This window comes from Pelodiscus sinensis, chromosome 6 (genome assembly GCF_052426305.1).
Source record: "Pelodiscus sinensis isolate ZL-2025 chromosome 6, ASM5242630v1, whole genome shotgun sequence".
Lineage (NCBI taxonomy): Eukaryota > Metazoa > Chordata > Testudines > Trionychidae > Pelodiscus > Pelodiscus sinensis.
The window spans coordinates 36557974-36579544 of record NC_143057.1 but is presented as its reverse complement, the minus strand read 5'-3'; the positions used below and the strand labels follow the sequence as shown (position 1 = coordinate 36579544).

The window sequence follows — 21571 nt, the reverse complement described above, 5'->3', positions numbered from 1 at the left end:
ATATGCCGGACTATCAGGAGGTACTATAAGATGGTGATATATATACTGTATACATTATATACTGTATATAGTGTTCTTAACCCTTTTTATTGTACATACTGTATACAGTATACTGTAATGTTTTAGTGTTTTTAAGCCTTTTTTACCCTTTTTGCTCAGTTCAGCTGCTGCCGCTGTTACCTTGTGACTCATTTTTTGCTGAAGCTCAGTCACTAGGCTCTTGCCATTTTGATGCCGGACTATCAGGAGTGCCGGACTATTGAATGCTGGACTATTGGAGTTTTACTGTACAAGTACTTGTAAAGACATGAGAGAGTAATTTTGAAGAAGTCTTCCTTTTAATCGTTGAAAGGAATAGAACATTAGAAAATAAGTTACAGAAAATTCAAAATGGAATCAAGTGCTCATTCTTATGAATTAAATATAAGTACAAACCTGTAATTAATAGGATAACTACAAAACAGAATGGGAACTTACACTTTTTATAAAATTATTAATGTCCATTCCTGGTGTGAGTTGAGTTGAAAATGTTTTCATTTAAGCATCAACCTAAATTATTCTCATTTTGTTTTGCTTTGTTTGCTAAAATCTGTGCTGGTTCATCTTAAATACATGAAGGAGATGGATTTTCTTGACTGGATTATATTCATGAATAACAGTTACTCCTCCCATGTTTAGATAACCACAGTATTTCTTGTCCCACTGGGTCCCCTTACAGATGGCTATATTTTGAATACAGGCAGTCCCCGGGTTACGTACAAGATAGGGACTGTAGGTTTGTTCTTAAGTTGAATCTGTATGTAAGTCGGAACTGGCGTCCAGATTCAACTTAAGAACCCCAAGCATCCCCAAGTCAGCTGCTGCTGAAACTGATCAGAGGCTGATTCCAGGAAGCCTGGGGCAGAGCAACTCTGCCTCCGGCTTCCTGTAGTCAGCGCTGGTCAGTTTCAGCAGCGGCTGACTTGGGGACGCCTGGGGCAGAGCAGCTGGGGTGCTGCTGGGTTGCTCCAGTAGCACCGCTCCTCGCTCCTCGGCGCTACTGGACCAACCCAGCAGCACCCCAGCTGCTCTGCCCCAGGCGTCCTGATTCAGCCACTGCTGAAACTGACCAGCAGTGGCTGAATCAGGACCTGGGGCAGAGTAGCTGGGGTGCTGCCGGGTTGGTCCAGTAGTGCCCAGAGTGGCGCTGCAGGACCAATCGGCAGCACCCCAGCTGTTCTGCCCCAGGCGTCCTGATTCAGCCACTGCTGGTCAGATTCAGCAGCGGCTGAATCAGGACGCCTGGGGCAGAGCAGCTTGGGTGCTGCTGGGTTGGTCCAGTAGCGCCGAGGATTGGCGGCGCTACTGGACCAACCCAGCAGCACCCCAGCTGCTCTGCCCCAGGCGTCCCCAAGTCAGCCGCTGCTGAAACTGACCAGTGGCTGACTACAGGAAGCCTGAGGCAGAGTTGCTCTGCCCCGGGCTTCCTGGAATCAGCCGCTGATCAGTTTCAGCAGCAGCTGACTTGGGGATGCCTGGGGTTCTTAAGTTGAATCTGTATGTAAGTCAGAACTGGCGTCCAGATTCAGCCGCTGTTGAAACTGATCAGTTTCAGCAGCGGCTGAATCTGGACGCCAGTTCCGACTTACATACAGATTCAACTTAAGAACAAACCTACAGTCCCTATCTTGTACGTAACCTGGGGACTGCCTGTATATTAAAATGTTCCATCAGTCACTTTTATTTCTTCAGATAGTTGCTCATTGACATCTGTTCTCATATTTGATTTCTGAACAACTCTCACTATGGAGAGAGATTAAACCATTGGAACAACTTACAGTGTCTGTGGTGGAGTCTCCATTACTGGAAACTTTAAAATCAAGATTGGCTGTTAATCATGGGGCTTGTACAGTCCACAGGAGACACAAGGTTGTTTAGCTTTTTGGATCCCTCCCCTCACAATGTTTTTCCTTGGTAATAACTCAGTTCTCTTTTCTTCCCCAGCACTACTCCATGACAGCTTGATTGCAGTGAAGTGCAGTGCATCCTTTTTTTTTCTTCTTCAATTATATGTGGGAAAATCACAGGGTAAGGGGCTCCTTGATGTCTAACTGAGTTTCAGCAGGCCTGTTGTCAATCTGTATCGAAAAGGTGTCATGTAAGGTATCATATACAAACTGGTAACATGCTGGTCATTAATATTATTGTGTGGTGTGTACAGGAATGATACATGGAAAAATTATAAAGATATGGTGGAAATTAGGGATGCGGGCTGTGCACTATAAAGCTTAGCTTAGCTGTGTACTGCGAAATCTGCAGCAAAACTTCCTGGAGAATGGGCCCACCAGCCCTTGGAGCCCAGCTCCCGAGGAGGAGACTTTGCTGTCTCAGTGAAGTCTCCTACCTAGGAGCTGAGTGGGCAGCCCTTGCCCAACCCGCTTCCTGGGTCGGGATGTTTACACTCAAAAGACTAACCGTTTAACAGATAAGCAGATGCTTATTGGTTAACAGTGTTGGTTGCACTCTGCTCCCGGGGAGGAGGTTTCATTGTCCTGTCACAGCAAAGCTGCCTCTCCAAGAGCCAGCTGAGTGTAACCAATACCATTAACAGATAAGCATCACCCTCATTGGTTACTCGGTTGCACTCTAGCATCCTTGCTGGAAATAGGTTCTTAAAATCTATTTAGTAGGTGGGAATTAAGTCACTCCATCTTACACAAAGGAATGTGATTTTGCTTTCTTGCATGTACAGGCAGTATAAATAGAGCAAGAGGAGAGAACGAGGATATACTGACGTAAAAAGTAAACATAGCCATCAAATTAGCAAGATGGGGAGATAGAGACATTCATATGAGGGTGGCGGAAAGTGCAGAAATTATCATGGCACTATCTCCTTGGTGTATGCAGCAAGCTGAGCCCCCCTTCATCCAGTGAGGGCTTCCTGACGTTGAAGACAAAGATAATTTTGAAGATATAAGCAGTGTGTGCCAATTTGGCATCCTTCACCTGAAGAGAAAAAGAAACAAAGTGCTTTAGGCACTTGCCAGCCATGCTGGAAGAATAAGTGTGGTGAGAAATTGTTCTGAATAAGACTCGTTTGGTAAGTTAGATATTAGCCTTAAATGAATATTTTTACTTTGTAAATATTTCTATCCCTATCCCCTTTACTTGGTATCATTAAACATCTGTTCTTTGTTAATAAATGCAACCTTGTTTTGTTATTCAGTCATCTCAGTGCAGTATTTTAAACTGAAGAGAAAAAAATCCTCAGCCAGCCTAACATATTATTGATGCGTACTGTCTCTTTCAAGGAGCAGCAAACTTGAGAAGATTTTGTTAGTGCTATAGGAGAGGGCCTGAGCATTGCAGAAGAGATGGTTTTGGGTAGAAGAGGTGGTTTTGTGGAAAGCCAGGGATTGAAAGGGCTGCTTGTGCTTCCCTGCAAGGAGAAACCAGCTTTGTGGTAAGCCAGGGTGAAATTGTGCTGAAAGCAGGCTACTGGTATCAGAGCTCTATACCGCACAGAAGCCCCAGGGTTGCAGGACATGTTGTGACAACCCTTTTTATTGTTCTGAGTGAACCCCCCCAAAGTGTCAGAATGCCAAAGGAACAACTTCTCCAAAAGTTACAAAGACAAGACTTGAGATTTCTGATACTGTACTGTTAAATAAAATAAAAGCAGAAAATAAAGCTCTGAGAAGAAATTTCAGGTCTTCTTTGAAACAAAACAGGGCACAAAACTCATTTTCTCCTTCTTCTCTAGGTTACTTTCCTAGGACTCAGTTTCCAAACATTTCACTATTGAGCTGAATGGTCTTGTTTCCCACGGTGGAACAGTTAATGATACAGGTTGAACCTTTCTTGTCCAGCACTCTCTGGTCCAACAACATCCATGGTCTTGCATGATTTTAGTTAGCTGGATGTCTACTTACCATGAGTGTGGCCAAGTTTCCCACGGTCCCATAAAGTTTGTTTACAGCCACTAGTCCCGGCTGTCGGTGTCTGTGCTGTTATTTAGCTCTAATTTACCCTTAAATGCCCAGTAAGCAGTGGACATGTTGGTAATATTACTAGACAATACTGACCTCCCACGGTTTGGCAAATTCTCTGGTTTGGCATCAGTTAGGTCCTGAGGGTGCCAAAATAGAGACGTTCAACCTGTAATAAGAACTGTGCTTGGTAGTAAGCATTTGTTGGTTTGGGTATTAAAGATGCTCTTGTGGTAAAATCTTAAAGGTTCTGAAGACAATTGAATAGAAGTGATAGGGGTTGAAATTCTTTAAAAGGTCTTTTGTGGTAACTGATATTTTTTGGTTTGGGAATTTTGTCATTGTCCAAACTGTGTTCATTGATTGTTTTTATTTTAAAAAGTAGAAAGAAAGGGAATGGTCAGAACACAAATTATGAAAGTGTTCATCATTGGACTTGGAGGGTAAGTGCAAACCAGTTCGGTCTCTCTCAAAGCAAAAATGTAAGATTGCCTCAAATGTCATATTGCAGTCTAACAATCCCTCAAATGTCATATTGCAGTGTATGAATTGTGTGTGAATACAGCTGTCTTTAAAAACAAATTAAAAACTTAAGCTTAACACTGTCAATTTATTATATGTAATTTTTGATAACTTGTTCTACCCTCTGTCACAGATTGACCCTCTCAAACATCAGCTCTAGTCTTTGTCTTTTCCATAGTCATATAAGCCAACTAAAATGAATTAGGATAGGGGTAGAGAACTTTTTTTTGGCCAAGGGCCAGTGATCCACAGAAATATCAGTTGGGGGGGCTACACACAAGTAAGAAACAAGACAAAACTCACTTGGCTCCCAAAAAGCGCACACGCGCGCGCGCGCACACACACACACACACACAAAAGACACCTCACTCCTAGGGTTGCCAGGTGTCCGGGTTTGAACCGGACAGTCCAGTATTTGAGCTTTCTGTCTGAGAAACAAATTGAGAAAATACCGGACATATAAATGTCCAGTATTTTCTAATTAGGTAACTTTTTTTTTTTTAATTATCAGGAATATCAGTACGGCGTTGTGTAATGCCTGGCTGGTAGACACGCTCACACTGCCTGAACATGACTACCAGCCTGGCAGTATTCAATTACACAGTAGAGAGAAGGGGGGCGGGGAGGGATGGAATCCCCGGGGCCGGACTTGACTGCGTGCCCCGCCGGGACAGTGCACGGGACGGGCAGCACCCCAGGATCTGCGTGCACCCGGGCCAGCCCCGCTCCGTTCCCAGCTAGTCCCCCCCACCTTCCGTTCTGAGATCACGTATGGCTGGTATTTTTTTGAAACCCATCTGGTAACCCTACTCGCTCACACTCACCTCGGGTGCTGGGGCTCTGCTTATGCTCCAGGCCAACACTGGTGGGGAAGCCCGGTGCGAAGACTTACTTTTCTCTGGCCTGCAGCAAGCCAGGTGTTGGATCCGGTGCATAGGCAGGAGGTTCCCCAACCCTGAATTAGAAGATGAGTCATAGGACTGGAAGGGAGTTCAAGAGGTCATCTAATGTTGTCCTCTGCACTAATGCAGGATTAAGTATTTTTCAAACAAACGTTAGGAAACCGCAAACAGTATTTAATATTTTGAATAAAATTAGATCTTGTAATTGCTTTGACATTGCTCTCTTACATTATTCATTATTTTTGTCCTGACACATTGTTTGTTTCGTTTTCTAACTCAGTGTGACAAATGGGGGAAAAACAACACTGGCAAAACGACTTAGCAAACAGCTTCCAAACTGCAGTATTCTTTGTCAAGATGACTTCTTTAAGGTAACAGAGTTGATGGAAAGATGTCATACATAAAAGTAGACTTTAAATGTGGTTCCTGCAAGACAATATTTGTTTTCTTGCTCTACTAGTATGTGACTATTTAAAATGAATCCTGTTCATAATAATTTATATTGAATCTATATGGAGGATGGGTAAATAAAATTAAGAATGTTGTACTCATGTTTAAATGTTCAGTTGCCAGAAAAGATTAGGAACCTGACCAACAGAATAATTATCTTGCTGTGTCCTCCGGTATTATGTTAAAGGTGAGATAGAGAAACAAATGTATAACAGGCAATGTTTTGTGCTGCCACAATTTGTATTAATTTTGTAGTTCATTTTTCACTCTAGATAGAAAATACATACAAAATAGCAACAAAAATTTAAATACTGTTGTTTGTTTTCTTATCTCTTAAAAAAAATACAAAAGGATAATTGTTTCTATATCTAGATGAGTGAGAGCACCCAGTTCTTGTTCCTGGTATGGTTATTGTTCTTGAGTGAAATTGTAGTTTATACAAAAAGTTAATATTAAAATCCAGAGATGTTTGTGTTTATATGATATGGTATATATGTTCAATATCAATTTCAGTAGGTCAGTGTATAATTGGTACTATTTTGGGTGGCTATGGGAAAGATTACTTTTTAATTACTTTTTAATTACTTTTCCTATTGATACCACGTTTAAATTTAATGTTACGTTGCAATCCACTGTTTACGAAAAATACTGTGAATACGCTATTACTCTATTACTGTCTCCCCCCACGCCAAACACTTCTTTAGTTCCTTGTTTTCCCCCCTGCCCCTGCTACATTTTCTGCTTTGTATCTTATTCACCTAACCCTTCCTCCAGCCCACTCACACTGGCCTTTCAGCCTTTTACCCATCCCCACCATGACTATTACATAAGGCAATTCAGAGTAATGGGGTTACTATTGCCTTTTGACCTGATAACTGCCTTCAATACATATTTTCTCTCTAGCCAGAATCTGAAGTAGAAGTAGACGAACGTGGATTTAAGCAGTATGATGGTTAGTAGACTGGATATATTGCTCATGAACATTGTATTGAAATGTCAGCTGTAGTTTATTAACTTCTTTTTTTTTCTTTCTCAATAGTGGCGTCATTTGGGATGATCCTTTGCTATTTTTTATTTAAAAATTTTAGTGGGGTACGTCTGGCAATAAACGAAGAAAAATAATTTGATAGAGGATTTTTTCAGGGTGTTGGTTTAACCAAAAAAATGTTTTAAAAGGTCACAGTCGTCATATTGAACAGTATAATATATCAAACCTTGATTTGGCCATTATTCAATATTATTAATTTGGAATAGCAATAATATTTTCTTTCCTGCATTTATTACTGACTTTGTCTTTCTGCTTTGCAAATTAGCTAGCCCTTTGTTTCTACAGTAATAGATCTCACTTAGCATAGCAAATTATGAACATTTTTTCTGGTTATAGTATGTATCTAAAGTTCTGAGGAGCTGGTTCTCCAAACTGCTGCTTCCAGTGCTTTCCTTCCTAGATGCTAGTTGAACTGTCTGCAGCAGTCCTGATTCTCTGAAGTTCCTGGTGCCCAGGCACTATGGGCCCATAGAACATATCACCCTTGCTCATGATATCCTAAACTCCCAATGTGAAGTCACTGAGAGTCAAGGCTGCTTAGCACCTCCCACAATCAGATCCCAAATCAATCAAGATCTGATCCAAGTTTCAACCTTTTTCTTATGCAAGAAGTCTCTCTGCAAATGTGTTGCAGATTTTAACTAAAGATGAATCCAGATTGCAGTTTGAGATCTGTATCTAAACTTTAAATTCTAGGCTAGCCATGATTTCATTCAGTCCCTCTCTAATTAAAAACCTGCAATTTAATATCCTGTAGATAATCTTAAGATTTTTCTGTATTACTTGGGTATTTATGACATTAGCGTAAACCCAGAATTCTGTGTTTACTACCCACGTTCATCAGCAGTGTAACTTTCCGTTCATCTGGGACAGCTAGATGAAATCAGTTGGATGTTTTGGTTCATGTGTTCAAGTTCAGTGCTGTTGTTCAGGATTCCGGGACTAAATGAGAGTGTTAACGTTTAATTTTCCATTTATTTTAAATTAACACTACTTCTTAACACCTACGTTTAGGTAAACTACTTGTCAGGGCTCCTTCTTAACTCAGAAATAATGAAAGTTTTAAAAAGCCCAAATAAAATGCTTTAACTTAACCTTTTGTGTCCTTTCTAGTACTTGATGCTCTTTATATGGAGGAAATGGTGAGAACCATACACTCCTGGATGAAAAACCCGACTGACTCCTCTGTCTCAATAACAGAGTCAAAGAATACACATAAGAGTCTGAAAAGTACAGAGGATATTCACATTTTAATAGCTGAAGGTTTTCTTCTATATAACTATGAGTAAGCAACACTACCTTACCAATAACTTTAAAATGTCATGTTAATATAAACTGTAAGTGGAGGTGAATAAGGAAACAAAATGACCAAAGATACTATAATCTTAGGCCTCTTAATGAAGTATGGGATAGAAGATATTTTCTGACCATTCCGTATGAAGAATGCAAGAGGAGAAGGAGGTAATGCTTTAAAATTATTGCTCACTTCAGATCACCATGTCCTAGTATTCAAAAGATAGAAAAGTTCCTGTATGCCAGTGTGTTCTCTCACATCCACCAAATGTAACTACTCTTAAAGCTCCTTCGTGCTTTCTTGTGATTTTGATCAGGTAGTGAGCTCTGCCTGGCTGCTATTTCAGCCCTAAGGATTCCCAGGGATGTTTAAGCAGCATCTGTACCACTCAAATATATAGCTCAATTCATTATTTATTATTAATTATTGTGATGGTGGTGGGGGTACTAACCATTGTTCAGGCTGCCAACATACAGGCACAAAGTAAAAAGCCCCTCACTCGAAGAATTTAAAATATAAGTAAATTACAATATAACTGCACTTGAGCACTGTTCAAGAGGAGACAGAAACAGATAAAAACAAAGCATTTACTGTTGAGGTTACGAGAAGCTGTGGTACCACAAAGTTGCTCAGTGCAGAATTGATATGCCATTACATTGTGTATTATTTGAGTTAGATATTGACCCCTTTCTGCCTTCAGTTAGTATTGCAAATCTGTAGTTACTGATGCGAATATGTTTTTGATGGTGTTATTGTCGAACAGGGATATTCAATTTTGGAAGCCTTGGGGGCCATAATGATACTCTGAACACATGCAAATGCAGTGTGGTGCATGTGCATGCAAATATATATGTAAATAGCCTCTTTCACACTGATGGGCATGAATACAAAGATTAAGCCTTAAGTCACAGTGCCAGACCCAAATATGGCCAGTGTGAGCCAGTCAGCACCTCTCAGGCTCTACCCACAAGGCTAAGCAGCCAGCACTTCCCACAATGCCCCGGCGCTCTCTGCACCTCCTTCCTGGGGTCTAGATACGCCGACACCCTGTACCTGTCTGTTCCAGCCAGCCCATCCACTTGCATCTGTCAGTTCTCATTATGCCTGGGAGATGCCTTGCCGTTGTGGAGCATGTTCCCAGTGGAGGCCATGTTCAAAGGATCCCAGCTGGGGGCCGCGTGTTGAGCCCCGCGTAAACCCAAACTGTACCATGGGCTGCAAACAAACTGACTGCGTGCCGCGTGTTGAGTAGCCCTGTTGTAGAATGACACAAGTGTATCTCAGGTCAGAATTTGGTTCACTAATCACAGAACTACCATATTCATAATGGCTTATATTTTGAAGTGACTAGTAGATTTTGGGTGCCTTTCTTTCTAGAAGCCCAATTTAAGAAACTTTAAAGGAGCTCAGTCATCAAAAAGTGGGTATTCTGCATTTCTGAAAACCAGGCCCTCTAAGGAAGTGGCTCTAAATCAGAGGTGTGCATATCCTTGGGCTGTGTCTACATTGGCAAGTATTCTTGCACAAGAGGGCCAGTGTAGACAGCAACATTAATTTCTTGCGCAAGAAAGCCCGATGGCTAAAATGGCCACCGGAGCTTTCTTGCGCAAGAGAGCGTCCACACTGGCATGGATGCTTCTGCGCAAAAGCAAATCTTTTGCGCAAAGGCACATGCCAGTAAAGACGCTCTCTTGCGCAAATACTTTTAACGGAAAAACTTTTCCGTTAAAAGTATTTGCGCAAAATCATACCAGTGTAGACGCAGCCTTGAAGTCTTCCAGAGCAGTGGTGGGACATCGGTGGTCCACTGGCTGCCTCTATCAGAGGCTGCAATTTGGGCACAGGGCCAGAGGAGGATGCTGCAGAGTAGGGATGTTAAATATCATGTAACAGCATAGTCATGTAACTGCATAAATTATTCAGTAGTTCCTGAGGGCGGGGCCAGCAGTCTGCGCTCCAGCCCCACTCTGGGGAGCCTCCTGCCACTCTACGCTGCTGCCTCTCTATCAGAGGCAGCAGTGCGGGGTAGCAGGCGGGAGCTGGTCCACAGGGGGAGCCAGTTTAAAAACCAGCTCCCTTTGTGAACCAGCTGATACAGAGGCAGCAGCGCCTGTCCGTGAGGGGGTCCTAGCTTCTCATTGACGGAGGTTGCTCTGCGGGGAGCTTGGACCACCTGTATATAGGGGCTGCTGCTGTGAAGCAGCCTCCCCTTCTTTCCCTTGCCCCCACTTCCCCACTCTGCTGCCTCTGATTGGGGGGGGATGGGCGGCAGGCAGCACTGTGGAGCCAGTGCTGGGGGGGAACCCAGCTTAAAAGAGCCGTGGTGCCACCTGTCTCCCCTCATTGTCTCTGTAGGATGTGGCAAGATGGGGGCAGGCGGGTCTGTGGCAGCCCATACATGCAGAGACTGGAAAAGGGCAAATATTGTGCCCATCTATAAAAAGGGGAATAAGAACAACCCAGGAAACTACAGACCGGTCAGTTTAACGTCTGTCCCAGGGAAGATAATGGAGCAGGTAATTAAGGAAATCATATGCAAACACTTGGAAGGTAATAAAGTGATAGGGAATAGCCAGCATGGGTTTGTGAAGAACAAGTCATGCCAAACTAATCTGATAGCTTTCTTTGATAGGATAATGAGGCTTGTGGATAAGGGAGAAGCGGTGGATGTCATATACCTAGACTTTAGTAAGGCATTTGATACGGTCTCGCATGATATTCTTATTGATAAACTAGGCAAATATAACTTAGATAGGGCCACGATAAGGTGGGTGCATAATTGGCTGGATAACCGTAGTCAGAGAGTTGTTGTTAACGGTTCTAAATCCTGCTGGAAAGGGATAACAAGTGGAGTTCCGCAAGGGTCTGTTTTGGGACCCATACTGTTCAATATCTTCATCAATGATGTAGATAATGGGATAGAGAGTACGCTTTTTAAGTTTGCAGATGATACCAAACTGGGTGGGGTTGCAACTTCTTTGGAGGATAGGGACATAATTCAAAATGACCTTAGCAAGTTAGAGAAATGGTCAGAGGTAAACAGGATGAGGTTTAATAAAGAGAAATGCAAAGTGCTCCACTTTGGAACTGATTGTTCCTTCCTTACATACAAGATGGGAAGCGACTGTCTAGGAAGGAGCATGGCGGAAAGGGATCTAGGGGTCATAGTGGACTACAAGTTGAATATGAGTCAACAGTGTGATGCTGTTGCAAAAAAAGCAAATATGATTCTAGGTTGTATCAACAGGTGTGTTGTAAGCAAAACTCGTGAAGTCACTCTGCACTAGTTAGGCCTCAGCTGGAGTACTGTGTCCAGTTCTGGGCGCCACATTTCAAGAAAGATGTGGAGAAATTGGAAAGGGTACAGAGAAGAGCGACAAGAATGATTAAAGGTTTAGAGAACATGACCTATGAAGCCAGGCTTCATGAACTGGGCTTGTTTAGTTTGGAAAAAAGAAGATTAAGGGGGGACATGATAGCGGTTTTCAAATATCTAAAAGGGTGTCACAAGGAGGAAGGAGAAAATTTGTTCCTCTTGGTTACTAAGGACAGGACAAGGAGTAATGGGCTTAAAGTGCAGCAGGGGAGGTTTAGATTGGACATTAGGAAAATATTCCTAACTGTCAGGGTGGTCAAATATTGGAATAAATTGCCAAGGGAGGTGGTGGAATCTCCCTCTCTGGAGATATTTAAGAACAGGTTAGATAGACATCTGTCAGGGATGGTGTAGACGGAGCTTGGTCCTGCTTTGAGGGCGGGGGGCTGGACTCGATGACCTCCCGAGGTCCCTTCCAGTCCTATTATTCTATGATTCTATGGCTTGAAAACTGGCTCCCCATCTGTATCGGCTCCAGCCTGACCCTCCATCCTCCATGTTGCTGCCTCTCTACTGCTATATCAGAGGCAGCACGGTGGGGTGGAGGAAGGTAAGTGGAACGGTGCTTGTGGGAAGCCTAATTAAAGCCAGTTACTCACAGGCACTGGCTCTTCCCCTCCCCTCTCCCCCCCCCCCCCCCGATACAGAGGCAGCGAGGGGTGGGGGAGGGGTATGTGTATAGTTTATAGGATTAACCAATAAGGTCAGGCTTATTAGTTAGTTATCTACTCATCTAAATGCTAACATCCCTACTGTGGCGGGCCCAGTCTCCCTGTGGACAGACACTGCTCCATGGGATGCCTGCACAGTTTTTGTCCGCAGGGAGCTCAAGCCCCCCACAAACAGAAGATGCTGCCACAGAATAGCCTTAGTTCATGGCAGGCCCAGGCTCGTCATGGACAGAAGCCCCGTACCTGGAGACTATCAAATAATTGTGTAACTGCAAAGTTTTGATGTCATTACATGATTATTCAATTAATCAATAGCTAACATCCCTAGCTAGAACACTTTTATATTTTTATGTAAGATTTTGTAAAGCAGGCTTAAAATGAGGTGAAACTTGGTATATACAAGATAAATCAGACTCCTGAAAAGGATATGGTAGTCTGGAAAGATTGAGAGCCAGTGCTCTAAGATGTTGCAAGTTGAGCAACCAAAATCACTAGTCACTTCTGAAAATTTAGACCAATATGAAAAATATGAACTGTTATAGCATGTGGTTTGGCTATTCTTATACAATTTACTTATGCAACAAAGTTTTAATTAAGAAATAACCTCTTTTTCAATAAGAATCTGCTTTCTTACCCAGTTTTGGAGCTAAAATAATAGGCAGAAACAGGTGATTTGACGATGGTCACGTGGCTAATTTGCTAAATCCTATGGTCACTAAAGAGCCTCATTTGCTGTGACCATTAGAAACACAGCCTTACTTACTCTCTCTCAATATTTTGGATAGATATTTTCACTAAGTAAACAATGCAGAGTATATGAGCGTACACTAGGAAAAATGTAAAACTTTCATAGGAAATCAAATATATTTTTCTATAGTACCAGAGTTTATCAGCCGGCAGATCCACCAGGATACTTCGATGGACATGTATGGCCTATGTATCTGAAACATAAAAGGGAAATGGAAGAAAATACAAATAATATTGGTATGGCATGCATCATCTTTAAACATATTTAAAAATTAAATGTAGCAATTTTTGCAAATCACTTTTTCAGAATTCTTTTAGCATTTATGCAGCAGTTTTAGATGCATCTATCGTCTGTTCATGGATAAGTGATCTTTTATTCTGGAAAAATCTTGTAGTGATCAAGTCACCTTTGTGGGTTGTAGAAATTAACAAAAATGTATTGGCCATGTGACAAATCCATTTACATGTGTGTAGTGTTAACAAGAAAAATTCTAGGGCGCTTTATGGTTTATGGTATTGATGAATCAGAATGTGGCTTACAATTCTGATTGATATCTTAGAATAAATGTAATAGATTTCTCCAAATTGTACACAGTCGCATTGCCAGGCCATCACATAGTCTGACATGAGAAATATCGGTATTTTAGTGTTTTGATGGAGCTATGTAGGAAAATTTGCATAATGCTAAGATAATAATGTTATTAGAGCATGAGCCTCCAATATATAGTTTACTTCCTGCAAGGCAGTGGACGCTGAGCACATTCAGCTCACGTTGAATAGCAGTTAGGCATGCTCACACTTTTTGTGATCAGGTGCTAAGTTCTTCCTTCTATTATTGATCAATATCATACTAAAGATTTTTATTTATCAAAAAGGTTAATGATGAAGTTCATCCCCATTGAAAGAGACCCTGTGCATCAGGTAGGAGGGATACACAGAGGCTCTTATAGGCTCTCTACTCAGATGAACTGTGTCAAAATAAATGTGTGAATTAGATGAAGCACATGTTTCAAAATTAGTGGAAGTAACAGAGATAGGATAGATGGAGAGAATATAAACTCCCTTTAAAAAAAAAAAAACGGCCTTGATGGATCATCCCAAAACAGAGGTGTTCCTGTGGATCACTTTCAAATGGATTATGCTGGAATTATGGGACATATAAATCATACTTTATTCTTTAGCTGTGTCCTTGTTAGAGGTAACCTATTCTAATATAGATTTACAAATAAAATCTATTCCATCAAAGTATCTTTGCTTTTTAAATAAAGACGATAGCAAACCTGGCTAGCTCTCTCATTTTTAAAAGCTTTTTGTTTAAAAGTGAAAACCTTTACTCTATCTGTGGTAGAATCTGTTTGATAATGTTCTTTCTTTCGGGAGTGCTGCTGTTTTCTCTTGAGAGGCTGAATTATGGAACTTGTATTTTTTATTTAACTATGAAATGAAGTAGGAACTGATATCTTGTGCCTAGGGAGACAAACATCCCCACTATGTAGGCAGGAGATACTGAACTATTTTCCAAATTCTGGATTTTTTTTCTGAAAAACCGAAGAGAGGAGAATGAATGTAGGGTTCCAGAAAATGAAGTGTTTATTAAACAATCACCTGCAACATGGGTTCTTATGCAGCAATCTGAGAAAATGAGGTTTAACTGTTTGAAGTGAAGCTAGTAGTGCCCAATAAGAATGTTAAGGAATGGGTATTTTGCTAATTGTGTAGTGGATACAATTAGTATCAATTACATGATTAGTCGATAAGGGCAAGCTTGCTCTGGGACCACTGCACCTCTGTATTTTAAATGTAGTAAGATCCCGCTGGCTCTTACTACATTTAAAATGCAGAGGTACAGCAGTCCTGGATCTGTGCAAGCCGGGTCCAGCAGCCCCTGTTCGTGAGGGCTGGTGCCAGAGCAGCCTCCCCTCCAACTGCCTCTGATAGAGGCTGGGGAGGAGAGGGGGGGAAGAGGGAAGGAGGAATGACAAACAGGAGCCAGTGCTGGGGGGAGCTAGTTGTAGTTTGTTTTAATTACTAATATTGTGATTACTTTTCTTTTCTCTTCTTTTCTCTTCTGTCTCAGTTTATTTGGATGGAACAAAATCTGAGGAAGATCTTTTTTCACATGTGTATAATGATATAGTACAGGAGCTAGAAACATGGAAAAAGTAAGTCATCTTACAAGTAATTGGAATAGGACTGGAGAACTCCTTCATAAAAATCTATACTAATATTATGGGATAATGTAAATGCCTAGCATTTTAAGTCTTGTGTTACAAAACTTTTACGTTTTCCTAAATAGAAAGCAAAAATCTAAAGAAATAGGATAGCTGTGGTCTGATCTTAACCTTTGCTTTAAAATATGTAGAATCCCTGGAATCCCTGGAACCAGTATTGGCTTAGCAATTCATCCTTCTGTGGTAGGCTAATAGAATATATTAATCACTTAAGTAAAACTTAAAAAACTGGGCTCATGTTGGTGCTCCTTGGTCAAACTCTATTTAGAGTTGGATTTTGATGAGCTGCTTTGATCCCACTGAAAGTTATTTTATCATTTTAGATCTCCTCTGTGCTGTCACGTTTAAGTACCAATCTTTTTAGTAAAGATTCTGAAATGCCTAAATTCTGCAACACCCACTTTTCATAAGTGGAATAATTAGGTTAGTGGATTTATTTACAGCTAGGGTGAATATGAAGATTCTTCAACAGTAATTTACATATTGAAGAACGGGAAAATTTAGTAAATTTGATTTTGCTAATCCCGTATTTCATGTCTTTATTTGGTTTGCAGTTTTGGAATGACTTTCTTCTCTCTGAATTCCCGCAATCATATAGTGTATCTAGACTACATCCCTTTTTCAAGAAAGGGATGTAAATTAGGCACGTCGATATTGCAAATGAAGCCGGGATTTGAATTTCCCATGCTTCATTTGCATAATGGCAGCCGCCACTTTATTTCTAAATGGGGCTTTTTTGAAAAAAACCCGGCAGTTTAGATGGGGATCTTTCGAAAATAAAACCCTTTCTCAAAAGATTCTGTAAACCTCATTGGGGTTGGGGTCTGGGAGGAGGAAGAGTATGGGAGGAGACAGGGATTGGGAAGTTTTATCTGGTGCAGCTCCCGTTTGGCGGGGGGAATGGGTGGTTCTGCACCATCCTGCATTTGTAGGCACTGCCCCCCACCACGCCCATTGGCTGTAACTCCCAGCCAATGGAAACGGTGGGGGGGGGGGGGGGAAAGCTTGCAGGTGAGAGAAGGGACAGAGAGCTTCCTTGTGCTCACAGCGATGCAGCTCCCCGGTTGGGAGGGTAACCACAGCATGCAGAGCCACTTGCCTAAACAGAGCAATCCCAGAATGTAGCCCACAGGGGATTTAGTGGCTGCATTCCAGGGCCTGTGCTGCAGTCCCAAAAGCCCCTTTCATAATCTGACCCTGTCCATAGCACATGTAATAGGCATGCAGAGAAGGACATAGAAAAATACCAGCTATTCACATAAATTGAAAAATAAAAATTAAACAAAAATAATTAAAATACAATATATTGTGTGCATGTGCAATATCCTTATGGATGAGAGACACAATTAGTATCTTTTACTATCTACAAACAAAATGTAAATACTGGTTCTATACTTACTTTAAATCTGGAACAGATCAATAACTGGATAACCTTGCAGAGTTAAGAGAAATATTGAAAGTTTTTAGAGAAAGTAAACAATATATTACTTTCAGCCAAAAAAAAAAAAAAGTTTTGACAAGATTTGAGCAGTAGAAAGGAAAAATAGTATTTTGAACTTCAGGTGGGTGACAGGAATTGTGATAGACATATTGAAGATGCTATGTAATAGCTTAGAACTGGTATCTTTTATATTTTTAAGATTAGCCGGTCACAGCAAAACCGTGTGAGAAGTTGGGATTCTTTCCATTATGGATTAATAGTCAATTTGGATGGATTGCTTTGCCAGACACCATAAATCTATTGTATGTACAGTAGTAGTAGTTCTTACAAATCCATATTGTACAGTTGTTTGTTGTTCAGAGTGGCATTTGTAACCCCGCGTCAAACTGTAAACCTGATGTAATATAAAGAATTTGAAAATTAATATGTGAAAATATAGCCCTGGATATTTCATAAATATATTTTAATAAGTATACACAATGTGCATTATTTAATATGCAAGTAAAATAAAAATATTTTTGAAATTGAAAATCACAAATGCAAAGTAATTGCATGTTAGTAATATAGAAAAAAATGGAAGTAATAGCTAATAACATATTTTTAATATGTTCAATGACATGATGTGGTTAAAGAGGCAAAAGCCATTTTGGAAGCGTGTAAATAGAGATATTGCCCTTGAGACCAGAAAGAGAATTCTTTTTTTTTTTTTTTTTTTTAAACTTAACATGGTGCTTGTTAAACTATTGCTGGACGGTTTGGGACACTGTGGAAAGGATATAGATAATCTGAAGAACAATTACTAGGCTACTAGAAAGAGTTTTGGGATAAAAAAAGAGAGGTTGGTAATGGTTCAGATGCATCTGACAAAGTGGTTTTTACCCTTGAAAGCTTATGCTCAAATAAATCTGTTTAGGTTTTTTTGCAGATACAGACTAACATGGTTGCCCCTCTGAGATTCATCATAAATGCTTAGATTAGAAATAAATGAAAAGAAGAAATGTGATTAGAAAAGAGAAAAATTATATGGTTTAGAAAAGCTAAAGAATAGTGCCGCCACCTCTGTTGTATACAAATATATGCACACAGGGAGGACTTAAATCTATTTGAAAGCCAACTATCTTTTGAGGATTGTCTAGATATCGTAAAATCAAGAGTGCAAACCATCTAACCTTCCAGCCCAGTTCTGGTATTGTTCATTTTCAGGCATTTTGGTAGCACAGAGATGTATTTTTAATTGGGGTATTTTTAGTCTGATGACTATAATATAGTAGTCATCTTGACTGTCTGATAATGAATGCAATAGTAATACTATTAACTAGGAATGTTAACTATTGGGTATTTGTGTACATGTGTAACCACTTGAAATTTTAGTGGTTATACGTTTACATGCAGAGTGGGGGGAAGCGGGATCCGGGGCTTGTGGCGAGCCAGCTAAAAGCTGACTTCCCCGTGAGCACTGACTCCTGCCTGCCACCTCCCCTGCTGCCTCTGATAAAGAGGGAGCAGCAGGGGGTAGGCGACTCCGTGGGAGCCGATATGTATGGGGAGCTGGCTTGAAAGCTGCTTCACATGTAATGGCTCTCGCCTGCCTCCTACCCCCTTCACTGCTGCTTTTCTTTCAGAGGCAGCAGTGCAGGGAGGGGAGGGCAGGCAGATCCATGGGAGCCAGTGCTTATGGGCAGCCAGCTTTTAAGCCAGATTCCCCCAAACATCAGATTCCTCCTCGGTGGGAGGTGGCTCTTTGAAAGCCAGCACACGTGGAGGGCTGGCTTAAAAGCTGGCACCCTGCATTTGCTGGCTCCCACGTGACCCCGTCCTGCGGGAGTGTGTATAGTCAACAGGATTAACCAATAAGCCCAGGCTGATCAGTTAATCATGTAGTCAACTATACATTGACATCCCTACTGTTAACAGTAAACAGAAAATACATTTGTGGTGATCTATTAAAACAATGTACATGTATGCAGAATTATGTTCAAGATGAAATACTTTTTAATGTGAATTTCTATCTCAGTTTTTTATAAATAAAATACTTTAGTTGTGTTTTCTTGAATGGCTTGCAAGAATAATAAATGGTTTATATATAATACATTTTTCAGAGAGTTGTGCGGTCACATGATAATAAAGCAAGTGTGTATTAAAATAAGACGTTTCTGGCAAATATCAGCTAGTTTAAGTGCTCAGAAATTCTGGAGTCTATCCTTGGCTCTGGGGGTAGAAGTAAAATAAGGCAGAAAAAACTAAAATAGAAATGGGTATAACCTATTAACTAACAGTCCTCAAGAGCAATAATCTTTCAATAAATCTTTTTAGTTTGTAGCTGTATTTTTAAAGATATATTTGAGAGAGAGTGCATTATTGCATAGATCAGTGATTCTCAGCAATGGGTATGCATATTCCTGTGGGTACACAGAGGTCTTTTGGGGATACATCAAATCACTTAGATCCTTGCCTATTTTTACAACAGGCTACGTTAAAAAAAAAAATCTAGCAAAGTCTGCAGACAACTAGTGAAACTTCATGCAATGACTTGTAGCTGTAGACTATAAACTAAAATAAGCACAATATTTATATTCCAGTTCATTTATAATTATATGTTAAAAATACTGAAGTGTCTCAGCATACAATTACTAGAAAACTGCTTACTTTCTCATTTTTATGTCTGATTTTGTAAGTAAGTAGTTTGAGGTGAAACTTGGCGTATACAAGACAGTTCAGACTCCTACAAATGGGTGCAATAGTGTGGAATGGCTGAAGGACAGTTCCACAGATTACTTTTTTCTGAACTAGCTACTCTTTTTTTTCCCCTCCAGTTGAAGAATCTCATTAGATACCTCTGTACCCTTGAATATTCTTATATATTTTAAAAATACAAATGCTATATAGTAATATTGCAAAAGACAGATCTGTTTGTGTAACAGGTAGTGTTTCTGTCTTGTGCAGGAGCTCGTACCCAGTGTTGATAAAAACAGGCACTGTAAAATAGAACAATGGCCAAACACCTTTCATTTTCAGATGTACTGGATTTTGTGTGGCTGACCCTTGCCATCCTCCTCATTACCACCGGTTAGAATCAAACCACCTCCTTCCTTTCACACTCTCTGTTCTGACTTTTTGCTTTATACTCGGTTCCAAGACAGGGCTCCTCCTTCCTGCCCCAGTGGCAGTACTGCCCTGGAGTTAAAAAGGAGCAGCGCCTAATAGTGTTATAACAGCTATTGCAGCGTGAGTGTGTTACCTGGGCTGTTAGTAATGAAAGTAGGGTCGCCAAATAGGTGGAACTTTTTCTTTTATAGAAAACCCCTTTCTAACAATCTCTCATTTTCTATTTGGTCACCCTAAGTGGAGGGGAGCAGCAATCCCCCTCCCCTTTATATAAGGTCTGGCCCCTTTTCAAACGTACTTGTCAATGAAAAAATAGCCACCCCTGGCTCATTTCCCTCCCCTCCGCCGCCTTAGATACAAACTGTTGCTCCTTTCGCTGCTGCCGTTTGCCTCCTCCTGCGTGGGGCTGCCCTGCGCGCTACTGCTGCAGCCAGGCCGAGTCCCCGCCTCATTAGCCCTTCCCAAGGGCCCCTCCCTCGCTGGTATCTAGGACAAAGGACAGGAGTTGTGGATCCTACCACTAGAGGGCAGAGGTGACACACGCACGCTTCTTCATCACCTCCCCCCTCTACAGTTCGTGATTAAGCCCATGACCCTGCCCCTTCTCGCATTGTCTCGCGATAGCTCAGGCTCTAATAGGCAGGGTGGGAAGGGTTGTTCTGCGGCTGCGCGGGGCGGGCCCGTTGCGTTTCGCCGTTGGCGGGCGGTGCCTTGTGCCCCGCGTCACATAAAGCGAGCGCTCGAGGGGCCGCACGCGGCCTGGGCTGGAAGGCGCAGCTCGCGCTGCAGCCGCGGCGAGAAGGTCACGGCTCGGGCAGGGCGATGCTCAGCGGGTGCCGGCAGGAGGATGGGGGGGAGCAGCGGCCGTGGCGGGAGCGGGCGGGCTGCGAGGACGGGGAGGTTCCCTTCAGCAGCGAGCGGCGCAGGCGAAAGCAGCCGGCGCAGGGGACGGCGGCCAGGCATGAGGAAGAGGAGGAGGAGCGGCTGGAGGGGGAGCATTTTCGGAGAATTATCAACGCGTTCCGATACTACGGGTAACTGCTACCCTGCGCCTCGGAACTACAGAGACCCGCCCCCATCCCCCGCCCCCCTTCCCCGCCCCGGCCAGAGCCTGAGAGGACCCCTCCCTCTTACCGGTCGCACCGTGCCCAGGCCGAGCCCCTTGTCTCTCCCCAAATCCAAGGGCGGGTCTTCCCCGTCTTGAGCCCTAGAAACCAGCCACGAGCAGCGAGGAAGTCACTGCCTTATGTCACCTCCCGGGCCATTTCCTCCCATCCTCCCCCCAGCACCACCAGCGTGTGTATGCGCCCCATGGCTCCCTCTCCCCGTGACAGTCGTTTCCAGTTTTAACACCGTGGAAATACAAAACACAGAGAAGTGGGGCTGAACGCACCTACAGAAGCGACAGCAGAGCACGTTGGCCGAGCTGGTTCTTTGTTAGTTGGAGAAATATCTGAAGTGGTGTGTGTTGAAAGGTCTTCATAACTTCCCCCCTTGGAGGTGAAGTTGTTTAATTAGAGGAGATGAAGTGAGCTTCACCTTCAAAGGGTAAGTCATGAAGACTCTTCACCTTGAATAACAAATGTCAAAGTATATTATGTATTAACACTTATTTTGGACTGTTGATATTAATATTTACAGACCGTACAGACACATACAAAATGCCACTTAGCAGCATTATTTGCAATGCTGATGTTGAAGGATATAACTTTTGGACCATGTTTTCCTACCGGAATAGTGCTTTATGGACCTTCAAGAAGCAATAACAAAGAAAACTTCAAAAATAGTTTTCTACCTAAATGCGTAGAGCAGAGAA

The 21571-nt window shown here is 42.0% G+C and overlaps 1 protein-coding gene and 1 long non-coding RNA gene across 6 annotated transcripts in view; one reads left to right on the top strand and one right to left on the bottom strand.

Annotated features, from left to right (window-relative positions):
* The first annotated feature begins 1940 nt into the window (after positions 1-1940).
* The window catches only part of CARNMT1 (carnosine N-methyltransferase 1), a 49840-nt gene continuing 30209 nt past the window's right edge, over positions 1941-21571 (top strand). The window contains exons 1-8 of one of the 3 annotated variants that reach the window (XM_089779238.1): positions 1941-2067; positions 4351-4411; positions 5673-5763; positions 6746-6794; positions 8004-8175; positions 8280-8351; positions 13109-13220; positions 16855-16952. In XM_089779238.1, the coding sequence (XP_089635364.1) occupies positions 1941-2067; positions 4351-4411; positions 5673-5763; positions 6746-6794; positions 8004-8175; positions 8280-8351; positions 13109-13220; positions 16855-16952 (782 nt within the window). Of the gene's footprint in view, positions 2068-4350; positions 4412-5672; positions 5764-6745; positions 6795-8003; positions 8176-8279; positions 8352-13108; positions 13221-16854; positions 16953-20439; positions 20790-20894; positions 21304-21571 lie in introns of those variants that run through there. The other 2 variants (XM_075931718.2, XM_025178870.3) reach the window with 2 other exon arrangements.
* LOC102451398 (uncharacterized) lies at positions 2061-21015 on the bottom strand. Of its 3 annotated transcripts, none has more exons than XR_012904689.2 (6): positions 20890-21015; positions 20054-20241; positions 13112-13172; positions 9201-9438; positions 5315-5445; positions 2061-2985 (listed from the first exon to the last, which is right to left on the bottom strand). It is a non-coding gene; the product is annotated as an uncharacterized LOC102451398 (long non-coding RNA). The 3 variants fall into 3 exon arrangements; XR_012904691.2 differs by having other exon boundaries at positions 9238-9438; XR_016349864.1 differs by having other exon boundaries at positions 9238-9438; positions 20118-20241.